General features: G+C 40.3%; 1 protein-coding gene across 1 annotated transcript; it reads left to right on the top strand.

The window, feature by feature from the left end:
• The first annotated feature begins 547 nt into the window (after window positions 1-547).
• LOC106652108 (cAMP-dependent protein kinase catalytic subunit) lies at window positions 548-4,943 on the top strand. Its single transcript, XM_014370889.2, has one exon. It carries the CDS (start codon window positions 2,968-2,970, stop codon window positions 4,027-4,029), a length of 1,062 nt encoding a protein of 353 aa, XP_014226375.1. The 5' UTR covers window positions 548-2,967; the 3' UTR covers window positions 4,030-4,943.
• The last annotated feature ends 8,244 nt before the right edge of the window (window positions 4,944-13,187 follow it).

The following is a 13,187-nucleotide window of genomic DNA, read 5'->3' as shown; positions in this document are numbered from 1 at the left end:
AGCAGCAGCAGCTACTCGTCGGAGTTTGGACTCGTGAGCGCGCGCGCCGCTCGTATTCGACAAGTGTATATATATGTGCTACTTGTGTGTGTGTGTGTGTGTGTGTATTCATAACATAATACAGAGTACAGACTACAAGACTACGGAGTGAGGCGGGTTGTATACCATCGTGCGTTACGTACGCGTGTGTGAGTGAGTCGTTTTCACGTCACTCCTCTCTCTCTTGCGCGCGCGCTCCTCTATTATATATATCAACTGTATAATAATACACACATTCATAAGCGCGAGGCGTCGCTATATAGCACATGCGCGCGTTCGTATGTATATATACTTACACACGGGTACTCGATGACGACGATGTAGGCATGTATTTAGCCGCGACGACGACGACGTTCCTCGATTCGCGTATGTATCAGTGTGTGTCGAAAATATCGCTCGCTCGCACACACATACACATGGACAGTAGATGCTGACTTGCGCTCGCGGAGCTTTAGCGTACAACAACATCGATATATATATATATATAACACAAGAAGAGGCAGCGGAGCTCTAGCCTCGCGCGCGGCCTACTGCTCTCTGCTGCTGCTGCTGCTGCTGCTCCGCTGTTGCTGCTAGTGAGCTGAGTGCGAGCAGCGAGTGTAGTAGACGACTCGACGGCTATCGAACGTCGGAGTGCGTGGCTCTCTCTCTCTCTTTGCGGTTACATTACATATATATATTTATTAAATAATAATAAGGGACAATCCGTGCTTGGGGCTGTGTACGTTTGCATCGGCTCGACTCGACATCTCTCGCTTTAAACAGACACAGCGTACACACCGAGACGTGATATATACACGAGTTTCGCTCTCTACAACACTGTGTTAAATACCTATATACCGAAGGGCAGTTCTGTGTATATGTACATACGCGAAAAGAGAGAAGAAGAAGAATACGTGCGCGTCGGTGTGTGTCTGTGTAATACATGGGCATATAGGCAAGTGTTGTAAAGCCTGTCGACGACTGACGTACACACATAGTTTGTGTCTGATGTGTAGTAGAGCAGCCACAGACTCCCAAAGAAAAGTAATAAGGTCATCGTCGTTTATATTGTATTTTTAAATACACACAAGACACGGTGCTCTCCGTGTTTTCTATGGTTTACGCACGGCCAGCGGATAAAAAAGTGCAAGTGTGTGCATGTGTGCGCGCGCGTGGTGCAAAAGTGAATCTGTGTGAGTAAACACACAATCGAAATATACACAAATGCGCGCGCGTGTGTGTGTGTACGAGAGATGTGTATAGAAACTACTGAGTCTCGCACACACGAATACACACACGTGTTGTAGTCGGTATATCTGTATAGAGTGCAGCATAAAGCACGATATAGATATATTTTCGCGGAGGCCGCCATCTTAACCAGTAGCAGAGGAAGTTTCGCACTGCTGCTGCTGCTGCTGCTGCTGCTACTGCTGTTGGTTCTGTTCTGTCACACACAGACAGAGCACGTATTATACACGGACACACACGCTGTGTGTATAATTCTGTGGAGAGTGCGAAATTCGCACAGAGAGTCAGTGATTGTGTGTGAGCGTGTATTGTGCTCCGTGAAATCAATTTTCCTGCTGCTGCGGCTGTACATATAATACAAACACACACACACACACACCCACTCGTACAAGCAAAGTTATATACGGATGTTGACTACGACTCTGCGATAATATGATTTCAACGATGGCTGCGACGACGACTGCTGATCTCGCTACTGCTAAACAGGCGACGACAACCAACGCGACGACGCTAATGATGATGACTTCGATGATCGAGTTCGATCTCGCCAGCAGTACGATGAGCACCGACTGTTTTACGGTCTATTCTCGGCGTCATTGAAAAAAAGAGCACGACGAGTGCCGAGCGCAACGTGAAAACCTTATAGCTGCAAGTTTTTCTACGTAAATCATCTCGTGTGTTGTATGCACGACTCAACCCACACACACACACACACACCGACATACGTACGTTATAGTCGCCGCAGTACAGTCGCTGCTGCTCAGCTCGGCTCGGCTCGTCTCTATATCTTGTGTATCGTCGTCTGCATCTGTTCATCGCGAAAGATACACAATATACCACCACCTCTACATCCACGTATGCATAATATACGTTTCACCGAAGAACAAGAGTTGTGCAATTTATATTCATTGACAGTGTGTGTGTGCTGCTAGACGGTGCGTGTGTGCCCGTGCTTGTGTACTACTTTAGATATATAGACACGCTCACGCATACAGAAATCGGAAAAGTGTCGGGCAACGAGAAGACGACAGCAGCACAGAAGAGACGCGCTGCAAATACACCGGAGAGCCACTCGATATTCTGCACAAAATTCTCCAGCTTCGTTTCTTCTTCTCTTCTTTGCCTTTTTTTTTCCTAAAGTGTGCGGTGGAAAAATTTCTGTGCGCCCGCCAGTACGCGATACAGTGAAAAAAGAACATCGCGCTGCGTTTGTTGCTATAATAAACGTCGTCTCTCTCTTTTTTTTTTTTCTGCCACTTTTGCAGAATTTCCCAGAGGCAACCCACGTATATATCAAAGTGTCCGCGCTCGTGTGTTCGAGTGTGCGTGCTTTCGTGACCGAGTGTGTCAGTACATACAATACTGTACGTTTTCTCGATTCAGTGACTGTGCGAGTGCAGAAAAAAGTTTGCAAATCATCGTCGTCGTCGCGTTCGCCGCCACCGAGTGATTTAAATACCCCCGTGTAGCGTGTGGCCGATCGAGTGTGTGCGACAAAAGTTAAAAGGCCGCAGCGCGCTGTGCAGGTGCATCATTTTTCGCCAGCAGGCGCGATTAACGAAAAAAGCCAGCGCAATTCTGAGAAAACTCGACATCCGTGGAGCCCTGGCTGGCTCGAGCGGCTCCAACTCGTCGTCGTCGTCGTCAGCAGCAGCAGCAGGTAGCAGCGGGGCCGCCTCCACCTCGGGCAGCGGCAAAATGGGCAACAATGCAACGAGCTCCAACAAAAAGGTCGACGCGGCCGAGAGCGTCAAGGAGTTCCTCGAGCAGGCCAAGGAGGAGTTCGAGGACAAATGGAAGAAGAACCCGACCAACACGGCGTGCCTCGACGACTTCGAGCGCATCAAGACCCTCGGCACCGGCTCCTTCGGACGCGTCATGATAGTCCAGCACAAGCCGTCCAAGGAGTACTACGCCATGAAGATACTCGACAAGCAGAAAGTCGTCAAGCTCAAGCAGGTCGAGCACACACTCAACGAAAAACGCATTCTTCAAGCCATCAATTTTCCTTTCCTCGTCTCGCTTCGTTTTCACTTTAAGGATAATTCTAATCTCTACATGGTGCTCGAGTACGTTCCTGGAGGTGAAATGTTCAGCCATCTCAGGAAAGTTGGGCGCTTCTCAGAGCCACACTCCAGGTTCTATGCTGCTCAGATTGTGCTGGCCTTTGAGTATCTCCATTACTTAGATCTTATTTACAGAGATCTCAAGCCTGAAAATCTGCTGATAGATTCGCAAGGTTATCTCAAGGTCACAGATTTTGGCTTCGCTAAGAGAGTCAAGGGTAGAACGTGGACCCTATGCGGTACACCAGAGTATCTAGCCCCTGAAATTATTCTCAGCAAAGGTTATAACAAAGCTGTAGATTGGTGGGCACTTGGAGTGCTAGTGTATGAAATGGCAGCTGGTTATCCACCGTTCTTCGCTGATCAACCTATACAGATTTATGAAAAAATTGTCAGTGGAAAAGTGAGATTTCCATCCCACTTTGGTTCTGAATTGAAAGACCTTCTACGTAGTTTGCTGCAAGTCGATTTAACTAAACGATTTGGCAATCTAAAAGCTGGTGTCAATGATATTAAAGGACACAAGTGGTTTGCCAGCACTGACTGGATAGCTGTCTTCCAGAAGCGTATCGAAGCACCCTTTATACCTAGATGTAAAGGTCCAGGAGATACAAGTAACTTTGATGATTACGAAGAAGAAGCACTGAGAATTTCATCAACTGAGAAATGCGCAAAGGAATTTGCTGAATTTTGAAGGGTTTGCTCCAAAGTAGCTGGTGGATAAAAAGTATATGAAAATGAAAAATGTTAAATTCACAAAAGAAATCAGCAAAGTATTCATTGAAGAATCAAAGTTCAAGATACTCAGGAAAGTTTTGTTTGTGACACAGAATATACTAAAATTCAATTCACAACCCCATACTACCTGACCCTGAATGATCAATCATTCATCAGACAGACAAAGGAGTTACATACCTATCCGTATAAGTTCTCCTGGGTTGTCATGTTCTGCCATAATACTGTATATTATGTTCTTGTAAAACAAGATAAAATCCTATGTAGGTAAAAGAAGCTCTACCCTTCCCAAGATTAAGTGTGGAACAAGAATGGTGCTGTGAGTGAAAATATGTGAGAATAAAATATTCCTCTACAAACTCTTAGATATTTTCTTGTTGCTGAAATTGTGGACTCGCTTATTTTACTGAACAAAAGACATTAAAAGTTTCACAATAATATAAACGAGAGAAAAATCGTATTATCAATCGAAGATGATGGTCCAAATTGTGACTAATTTAAAATGCACATGCTTCAAACACATCTCTACGTTTTAAGTGGAAGAAAATGCGAATGTTTATAATTTTTCTTCAATTTCATTTCAAGAAAGAGTGAGTGAAGAATAAAAGTAAGATACATAAGGAACCGCAAAACAAAACAAAAGCAAATATGCCCTAGAGTTTTTTTTTCATAAAAAAAAACCTCATCTTATATCTATCGAGAACCGTCGAGGATCATACTAAAAGTTATTAATATTATTATTAATTATTGTCCAAAAAGAAGCGAATGAAAAAGTGTGCCGAATTATGTTTATGCAGATATTGTAATAATGAACAATATACATAATTATATATAAATAATACATAATATAAAGTTCCATGTAATTCTGAACAAATTTATAAAACATACTTTTTTTATTTATAACATAATAATAATACTTACCCGAGTGTGTGCGTACGCATATTTGTGTATGTGTGTGTGTGTGGGGCTGCTTAATTAATAGTACACGCTGTCGCGCGTGCGTGTGTGAGCCTGCCAAAAAAGAAAACAAAACAAAAACGAATCAATACATATATTTCGCGTTGACTTTCTTTTTGATCGAGGAGGAGAAAAACAAAGGAGACGCGCATTAACGATGCGCGCGAGACCATTAAACTTATACGACGACATCCGCACGCGCTCATCAACTCATATTATACCAATTTATCATAAAAGTATTATTTTTACGGAGCAACGCGAAATAATTAATAAACGACGCATGCGATGTGCGGCACGCGCGAGCGCGTGATTCTGCGTGTAAACGTGTGTACGCGAGTACAGCCGTGTGTTATAACGAGCAACATCAATTTTTGTAAACGAGAGGCAAAAATTTACAAAACACAAAATAAAAAGAGGTGGGATTGCGAGAGGCAAGCTCGCGCTATATGGCGCTCGAACAGACTGTTCATCATTGTTATAATCATTATCAACAACGCCAACTGCTCTGCAAAGAACGCGTATAATCCTAAAAATTCTATGATAACAAAAATAACAAAATATCATCGTAGCAGTAGTAAAAAAAAAGAGAAATGAAGCACATCGTCGCCATTCGAGAGTATATATACATGCGAGAGAATATTAAACGTTGCGCACACACGTGATTTCATAAAAACAATCCGTCATAAATCGTGTTAATTTGAAAAAAAATTGCGTGTTTCTTTCCGTCATTCTTTCGTTGAATTCGTGCAATGGATAAGAAAAAAAAACTTACAAATTAAGCAAATACAGTAGTACCTATAACGCATGAATGTTCGTATGCCTCGAAGTTGATATATCACTTACAAAATATAAGGCGAAAGCGAAAACTGCAATTTTAATCGATCGATCCGTATATGTGTGTGAATGAGAACTAGTATGCGAGGTAAGTGAGCTTTCGAGAGAAGAAAAACTGTTGCAAGAGAGAACAAAAAAAAAATCAACTACAAAAAAATGAAAAACAAAAATGAACTTAAAAAGGGTCCACGATTATATTATTAAAGAAAAAAAGCGTACGACAAAAAATGCTTCGCAGACTGCAAAAATGCGACACTTACAAAGCCGCATACTTTAATATAAAATAATATATATATATAAAATAAAAAATGAAAAAATGGTGTATACGTATACGTATGTGCACACACTCGCTTGTGTATATATGCATGTACACATTACCATATATACACGCACATACTCGTTGTCTCTCTCTCTCTCTCTCTCTCTCTTGGTCGTCGAACGTCGCAAGCACACACTGGAGAGCTTTCGCGAGCGCAAATTTTTTTCTTTTTTACATTACTTCTGTGTAACATAAATATTTAAAGAGCCCGTGTTTTTATCTCTCTTCGGACGCACGCGTGTGCTGGTACTCCTCTCGGACATTATGTACACGTTAGTTGAACGTAGAGAGATATCATTGCAAAGGAAAGAAGGAAAATACGAGAAAAGGAGAAGAGGCAGCAAAAAAGGAAGGGAAAAAAGAGAGGAAAGAAATGAAAAAAGAGCGACGAGTGTAACACAAATAATAATGAGAAAAGCAGTAGTGTTATGGCATCGTAATACAGATTGATATAATACATATAAATATCCCGAGCGAATATGTGTAGTGTACGTATATATCGCGTGCGCGTGTTCTTTTGCCAACAACTTCTGTACGTCGCGCTATCGATCGTGTCTGTTTCTCTCTCTCTCTCTCTTTCTCCTTTTTCCTCTATCTCTATCTCTATTTTCACACATACACACACGGACATGCATAGAGACACTCACACTTGTATGTCCGGCGGAGAGAGATGGAGAGCGAGAAAAAAGAAGCAGTATCTATTCTGTTTTATATATCTGTATAAGAATCTATAAACGCGTGTGATGCTCGTTTCTCTGCTCGCGCGTGTGTGTGTGCTATACAAATTGTGTCGAGGTATAATAACACACGCGTGTGGTCATACGTATACGTTTGCACTTCTTTTTTTTCTTCTTCCTTTTTTCGTTTTAAGCCTGATTTGCGTTGGCAATAATAATAGACAAATAAATTTACACGAGGCAGCACTAAAAGAGAGAGAGAAAGAGAAAAAAATAGAAGAATAGCAAACAAATTTTAACTGCGCTTCGTGTGGCGGTTGCGTGCGTATGCCAGAAAAGAGAGAGAGAGAGAGAATCACAGAGAACGTGTGTGCGCGTGTAAACAACAAAAGCAAAAATTCTGAAAAATTTTGTTGCCTCGCGAGCGAGAGAAATAAATATATATATTGGTTGAGGTATTATCATTGTTCGGTAAATGAAAAGAAGTGAGAAACAAAATGATATTATAGTAGTAACTATCGACAAAAAAATAAAATTAAAAAAATGAATAAAAAAATACAAAAAGCACTATTACATAGTAAGTAAAATATGATTAAATGACAAACGAGACAAGGAGAAGATGAATAAATACAAAAAACAAAATAAGATTAAAAAAGTATACAAATTACGGTGCAATAATGCGTGTGAGCCTCCCGTCGTATAGATTTCGTAGGGAGCACCTTATTAAAAGGCAGAAAAAATCTCTCTTTTACCTCTCCTTCGCTTAAATATGACGCAAAACAGATTTAATGATAATTATAATAAACATACACCAAGTCCACTAAAACAAAATGCATAATTCGTATTAAAAGCAAATGCAAGTGACGAAAAAAGTAGAATGAAAAAAAAAAGGATGAAAAAAAAGGTATGCATAATTATAATTTGAGAAAATGTCAGTGTAATAGGAGCGAACCGGATGGCGTCATTCCATCTGCGAGCAGCTTAAAACACGATCTTATATTATCTCTCTTATCTTATGTATGGAAAGAAAAAGATGCGAGTGCGTATGGTATACGAAAATTGTGCGCCCATGCTGCGCTTGAAACCCCCCTCACTCCCTCCCTCCCTCCCCTTTGAAATCGCCAACGTCTTTCCCTCGGCATTATCGTCTCGTCCTCTCGAGCCATATCTCATGTACCTATTATATATATTATATGATACGATATACATTCATATACGACATAATATCGCGATGGGCGATTTGTGCGCGCGTGTCTGAAAGACTCTCGCAAGGTTGCGTGTCTGTGTGTGCGCTCGCAAATGTAATAGTGGCACGTTTTTAGTTGCCTACGCCCTCATTAACGCGCGTGCAATATGACTCACTGTACACACGCGGTATTAAACGCTTCGGTCCGTCGTTAATCATTAATTTTGTCAACGAAAAATGAAACAACAAATAATTCGGGCAATAATAACGCCGCGTGTTTAGTCGTCGCGGTTACGTAAAATAATGAGAAGAAAAAACGCAGAGAAGTTGAAAAAAAAAAGAAAAATATTATCGACTCGTTCGTTCTCGATTCTTTGATAGAAAGTAAAGGACGTTTTGTGCGCGCGAGCAGAGCTGGTTTGCTCTGGCTATATACCACTCGATTGGGAATTGAGCTCAATCATTCGGCTTCTGTATAAGTCCGACTGCACACACATACTACACGCGCCTTCGTTTCTCTCTTTCTCTCTCTCTGCGCTTTTTTTCGATTAAAAGGAGTCTATGTGTGTTAGCTCTCGCACTTTATCCCCTTATTTATGTACATGTTTATTTTACTTTTTTTGATCTGTGCTTGAAACACACATATCGTAAGCTCGTTTTCAAGCACGCATGGCTCGTGTATATATGTATATCTCCGATAATTCGCCGCGTTTGAGTCTTTTTTTTTCTTTTTTACATTTCTTCGTCTTTGGATACGTTCGCGGGCGTGCAATATCAGCAGCAACAGATATACTTTACTTTTGCTATACAGGCACACAATAGGCACGCGACTATTTCGTTATGTACATTTTTCACGGTCATCGTTCGTTTTGTTATGATGTAGAATTATGATATATGCGGATGCGCGCAAGTGGTGTGCATATCGCGGATCAGTTTTCCATTTTGCTTTTCTCTCTCTCCTGTTTTTCAACAAAAGCCAATCGGCAAAAACTAAAACGCGTTCAGAGCTTTTGATTCTGTAAAGTTTATTTTTTTTTCTCACTTCGTCGTAAACGAGTAGTTTGTAAAAAAAGACCAGAATTTCACACTGTGCCATTTATTATGTTTAAAGCTGTAATATTTTATAATTAAGCAGTGCAAATCTCTTGGAATAAAGAGACCGAACTACTGTCAATTATAGACTGGAGTCAAACAAATCCATTGGAAAAGTCACAGACACGCGTGCGCACGTATCGCGCGAACGCCCTCATGATTCATGCATGCATTTTCTCATTGCTATCACAAAAAATAAAAATAACGAAAATTTACTCGAACACGAGAGACAGATAGAGATGAAAATCGATCAAACGTACTGATTATAATGTGTATGTGTATGTATGAATGCGAGCGCGCTTCTTAAGATTATATATTGTAAAAAAATAAATAAACCACTCGAGTCCGGGAAACGACGTGAATAATGTACGCACGTGTACATATAACATATGATTGTATCACTACCTTAAACGACTCGTTATAGCGAATACATATATTATATATATGACAGACAAAAAAATTTGATCGAGGAATAAATCAAGTTCACACACTGGCAAACAAACGGAGACTCAGACATATTACACACGTACTCGATAAGTTTACGAATATAAATTATAAACGGAGGGACGATTGCGCGAGTTTCTCCATACAAACACAGGCGTGCAACTTTATAATATTTATTGACATATGATTACTATTATGATTGTCATTACTGAAAGTGTATACAGACAAAAGATATTTTAGATAACCCTCTTCATGTACACCTATGCCCCTGACCCCTTCTAATACCTTTTCCATCTTCCTCTTCCAGCTTATTGTTTGTACATTTTCCGGCTTGCGACTGCGGCCGAACAGAGGCCCGAGCTTTTGCGCCCGCCAGTGCGCGCCTCGTCGATTATAACAAATATATAGCTGTGGAATAAAATGCAAAAACAAAAAATAACAAAAAAACCAAAACAAACGAAACACGGAAGGAAAGAGTGTGTGTGAATCTTTAAATAACAGAAATTCCGAGACATTTTTATGTTTTTTGATTCTGGCGCCTTTTTTTTTCTTACGCGACGTGGTTCATTATGCGCAATGTAAATGAATTGTTCTTAGTTATTTTCTTCTTGTTTCGGTAAAATCATGTATAAGAGCGCGACGACGGAAGGAAAAAATTGAATCGTAACTAACGATTTTCTTCCCACTTTGCTCGTGTATACCATATATCATTATAAATATTGCGATGTTTATTGATGAATAATTGTATATTATTAAAATTATAAACTCTTCGATTGTACCCTGTTGAATCGTTTTATGAATTATAAATGAAGTAAGATAGAGAAGTTGACAGAGAGAAAGATAACAATGATAAGCTTAGTGGTATTGTTGCTTTTTTGTAATTATGAATTATGATTAAGAAAATTAACTTGGTTACTTATACGATTACTTTTAATTATTATACGTTACCGAACAATACATGAATTTGATGATTGAAAGGTACTGAGTGTATTTAATAGTGCAGTGATATGAAAATGATTGGAAACATTATTTGAAAAAACAAATCATTCGCTCGAGCGAGTGCTCATAATAAGAAAATATTATAAGAGCGCAAAAAAAAATTAAAACAAAAAAAATTCTGAGTGAGAGAGTGAAAAAATTAAAGAGAGATATAAATATAACATAGAATGAGCGAAAAAATAAGATATACTTATAATAATAAAAAATTAAATATAAAAATAAATATAATTGGATTTTTTCCATCTGAACCATCATTGTTACAAACCACTTTCGTTCAACGTTTATATATTATGAACATATAATACTCGTATGTATACATATACACGTGCACTACACGAATGTATGTATGTATACATGCGAATATTGCGTAAAAAAAAAAGAAGAAATATATCGTATCGATCTTTGTTCATTTTGTACTAGTCTGTATCGGAGGAATTATAATAATCAATATTGTATATAGAAAAAATGATGTTAAACGATATTTAACTAAACGATGATAAACAAACAAAAAAGAGGCAGAAATATATGATAAAAGTAAGTGTACAAAAAATAATTAACCGATTGTCTCTTCATTTGAAAATCCAACATCGCGCCTCAGAAGCTCATTTATATCCATCACAACATTCCTCGGTCAATTGATTCTTTTCATTCTCTCTTTTATTCGTAAGTAGGGGGGAAAGAAGCGCGCGTCGCTCGTTTGGCAATTGTCAAATTCAAATTTAGATATTTCACGATCGGTTACGTGGGCTTATGGAAACATTTTTATTTTAGCCTCGGCGCACGCGTCTCAACGCAAATAAAATATCTAAATTCAGCCTACTGGCCGCATGTATCTATTTGGGTTCCTGTGCGATTCGCGATCGATGCAGTTCGTGCCCTTTTCTCGAGGCGCATTTCAAATTTTGTGTACTTAGCCCCAGCTATGTATATTATGCCAATGATTAATTGCGCGGCCGTAATCTTAATGTGGCAGCTTCTGTGCGCTCTCCTCGCGCGGGTGTGTGCTGCTACGAACACACATACACACAATATTTCCGTCGTCTAGACACTTTATTTTCAACGCCTCGGCTCGGCCTGTGTGTGCGCGGTGGCGACTCGCGCGAGCAAAATTCAGCGTATATTTTTGGCCGCGCCGAGGATTTTCCGCGAATTTTTCGTTTTCCTCGCAGCAGTAGCAGCAGCAGCAGCAGCGACAGCAACATGATTGACTTTCGAGAAAAATATCAAGAGGATTGCAGTCGTGTATATAATTCACATTGACGATGTGCATCGCGTGTAATTGATCCGAAGAAGTGACTCACTCGCATCAGCGGGGAGAGCAGAGCAACTGCTGCAGCACAAACCGCGGCATGCGCACACATGCATCCGAGTAGTGTAAGATATTGTGGCTAATCGGCGTTTAGTTTATATTATTATTTATATATTATATCACCTAAGAGCGATAGCCTCTACTCGTTCGAGGCGTTCGCCTTTCATTCCGCTGAATTAGGCCGGTTAGATCGGATGCGCACAACATTATTGATTTCTTCATTAGCGATTGTAATGAGTCGAATTACCGATGCGTGAGCTGCCTATCTTGAGATTTTTAACGAAAGAAAAGCAAAAAACAAAACAAAATTCCGCGACATCCTCCTCGAGTTTTTGCATATCTCCTCTAGCCTACAGCAGTTGGCAGCGCACTTTTTATCGCAGCTGTGCGCTCAAACGTCTTATCGCTCACGGTGCACAAATTGTACCTGCGGATATACACACATACACATACGCAATGCACACACGACGACGACGCACGCATGTGTCTCTACAATAATAAACCTTGACATGATTTTTTCTTCACTCTCTCTCCTCTTCTTTGGCTATTATTATTTTTCGTTCTCATCGATGTTATTAATTTTCTTTCGTTTATTAACGTTGCATTGTGTCTCCGTTTATATGGCTCAAGTCGAGCTTCTTTTCTCCGGGTTCTCGAGCGATGGTTGTTATTAGAAAAAAAAAAAGAAGGAAAGCTTCAACGAAGTACTCTCGTACGAGCTTTTGCCCACTTTCTTATCACGCAGTGCACGCGAGAGCAAAAAAAAAAAATTAAATAAAAATAATAGGAGTTTCACGACAACGGTGAATGCGCAGGTTGGGCGTCATCCGTGCTCGAGGATCCCGAAAATCCCGATTTCACAAGGTAAAGCTCGAGCTAAGAGGAAGAAAATAAAATAGAAAAAAAAAACGGAGCACACGTGCGTATACACAGACGAGTTAGAAAAACGTCAATCGAAGTTCTTTTCATTCCGTTACACGTATAGCGATGTGTACGAGGTGCGTGCGTGAGGCTGTGTTTGCGTAGCACAGTCTTGAGTACATGTGCATCTTTCGTAATCTTCGAGACTATTATTAGTTTTCTATCTTTCTCCCTCTCTTACTTTTTCTCGATTCTATACGTATATACTTTTGCGTCTGTATGGCACTTATGCTCGCACACGCGCGCGCGCACGGACTTACTTACACACGTGTGCGCGCGCGACTGTACACGTAGCGAAGTGCAGTACATCAGCTCGGCAGTCGGCCATGCATACACGCAAAGATCCATGAATAAACGCGCACGACTGCGAGTGAGAGTC

This window comes from Trichogramma pretiosum, unplaced genomic scaffold (assembly GCF_000599845.2).
Source record: "Trichogramma pretiosum strain Unisexual culture from Peru unplaced genomic scaffold, Tpre_2.0 scaffold13, whole genome shotgun sequence".
Lineage (NCBI taxonomy): Eukaryota > Metazoa > Arthropoda > Insecta > Hymenoptera > Trichogrammatidae > Trichogramma > Trichogramma pretiosum.
The sequence above is the reverse complement of the archived record's forward strand: the minus strand, read 5'-3'. Positions and strand labels throughout refer to the sequence as shown.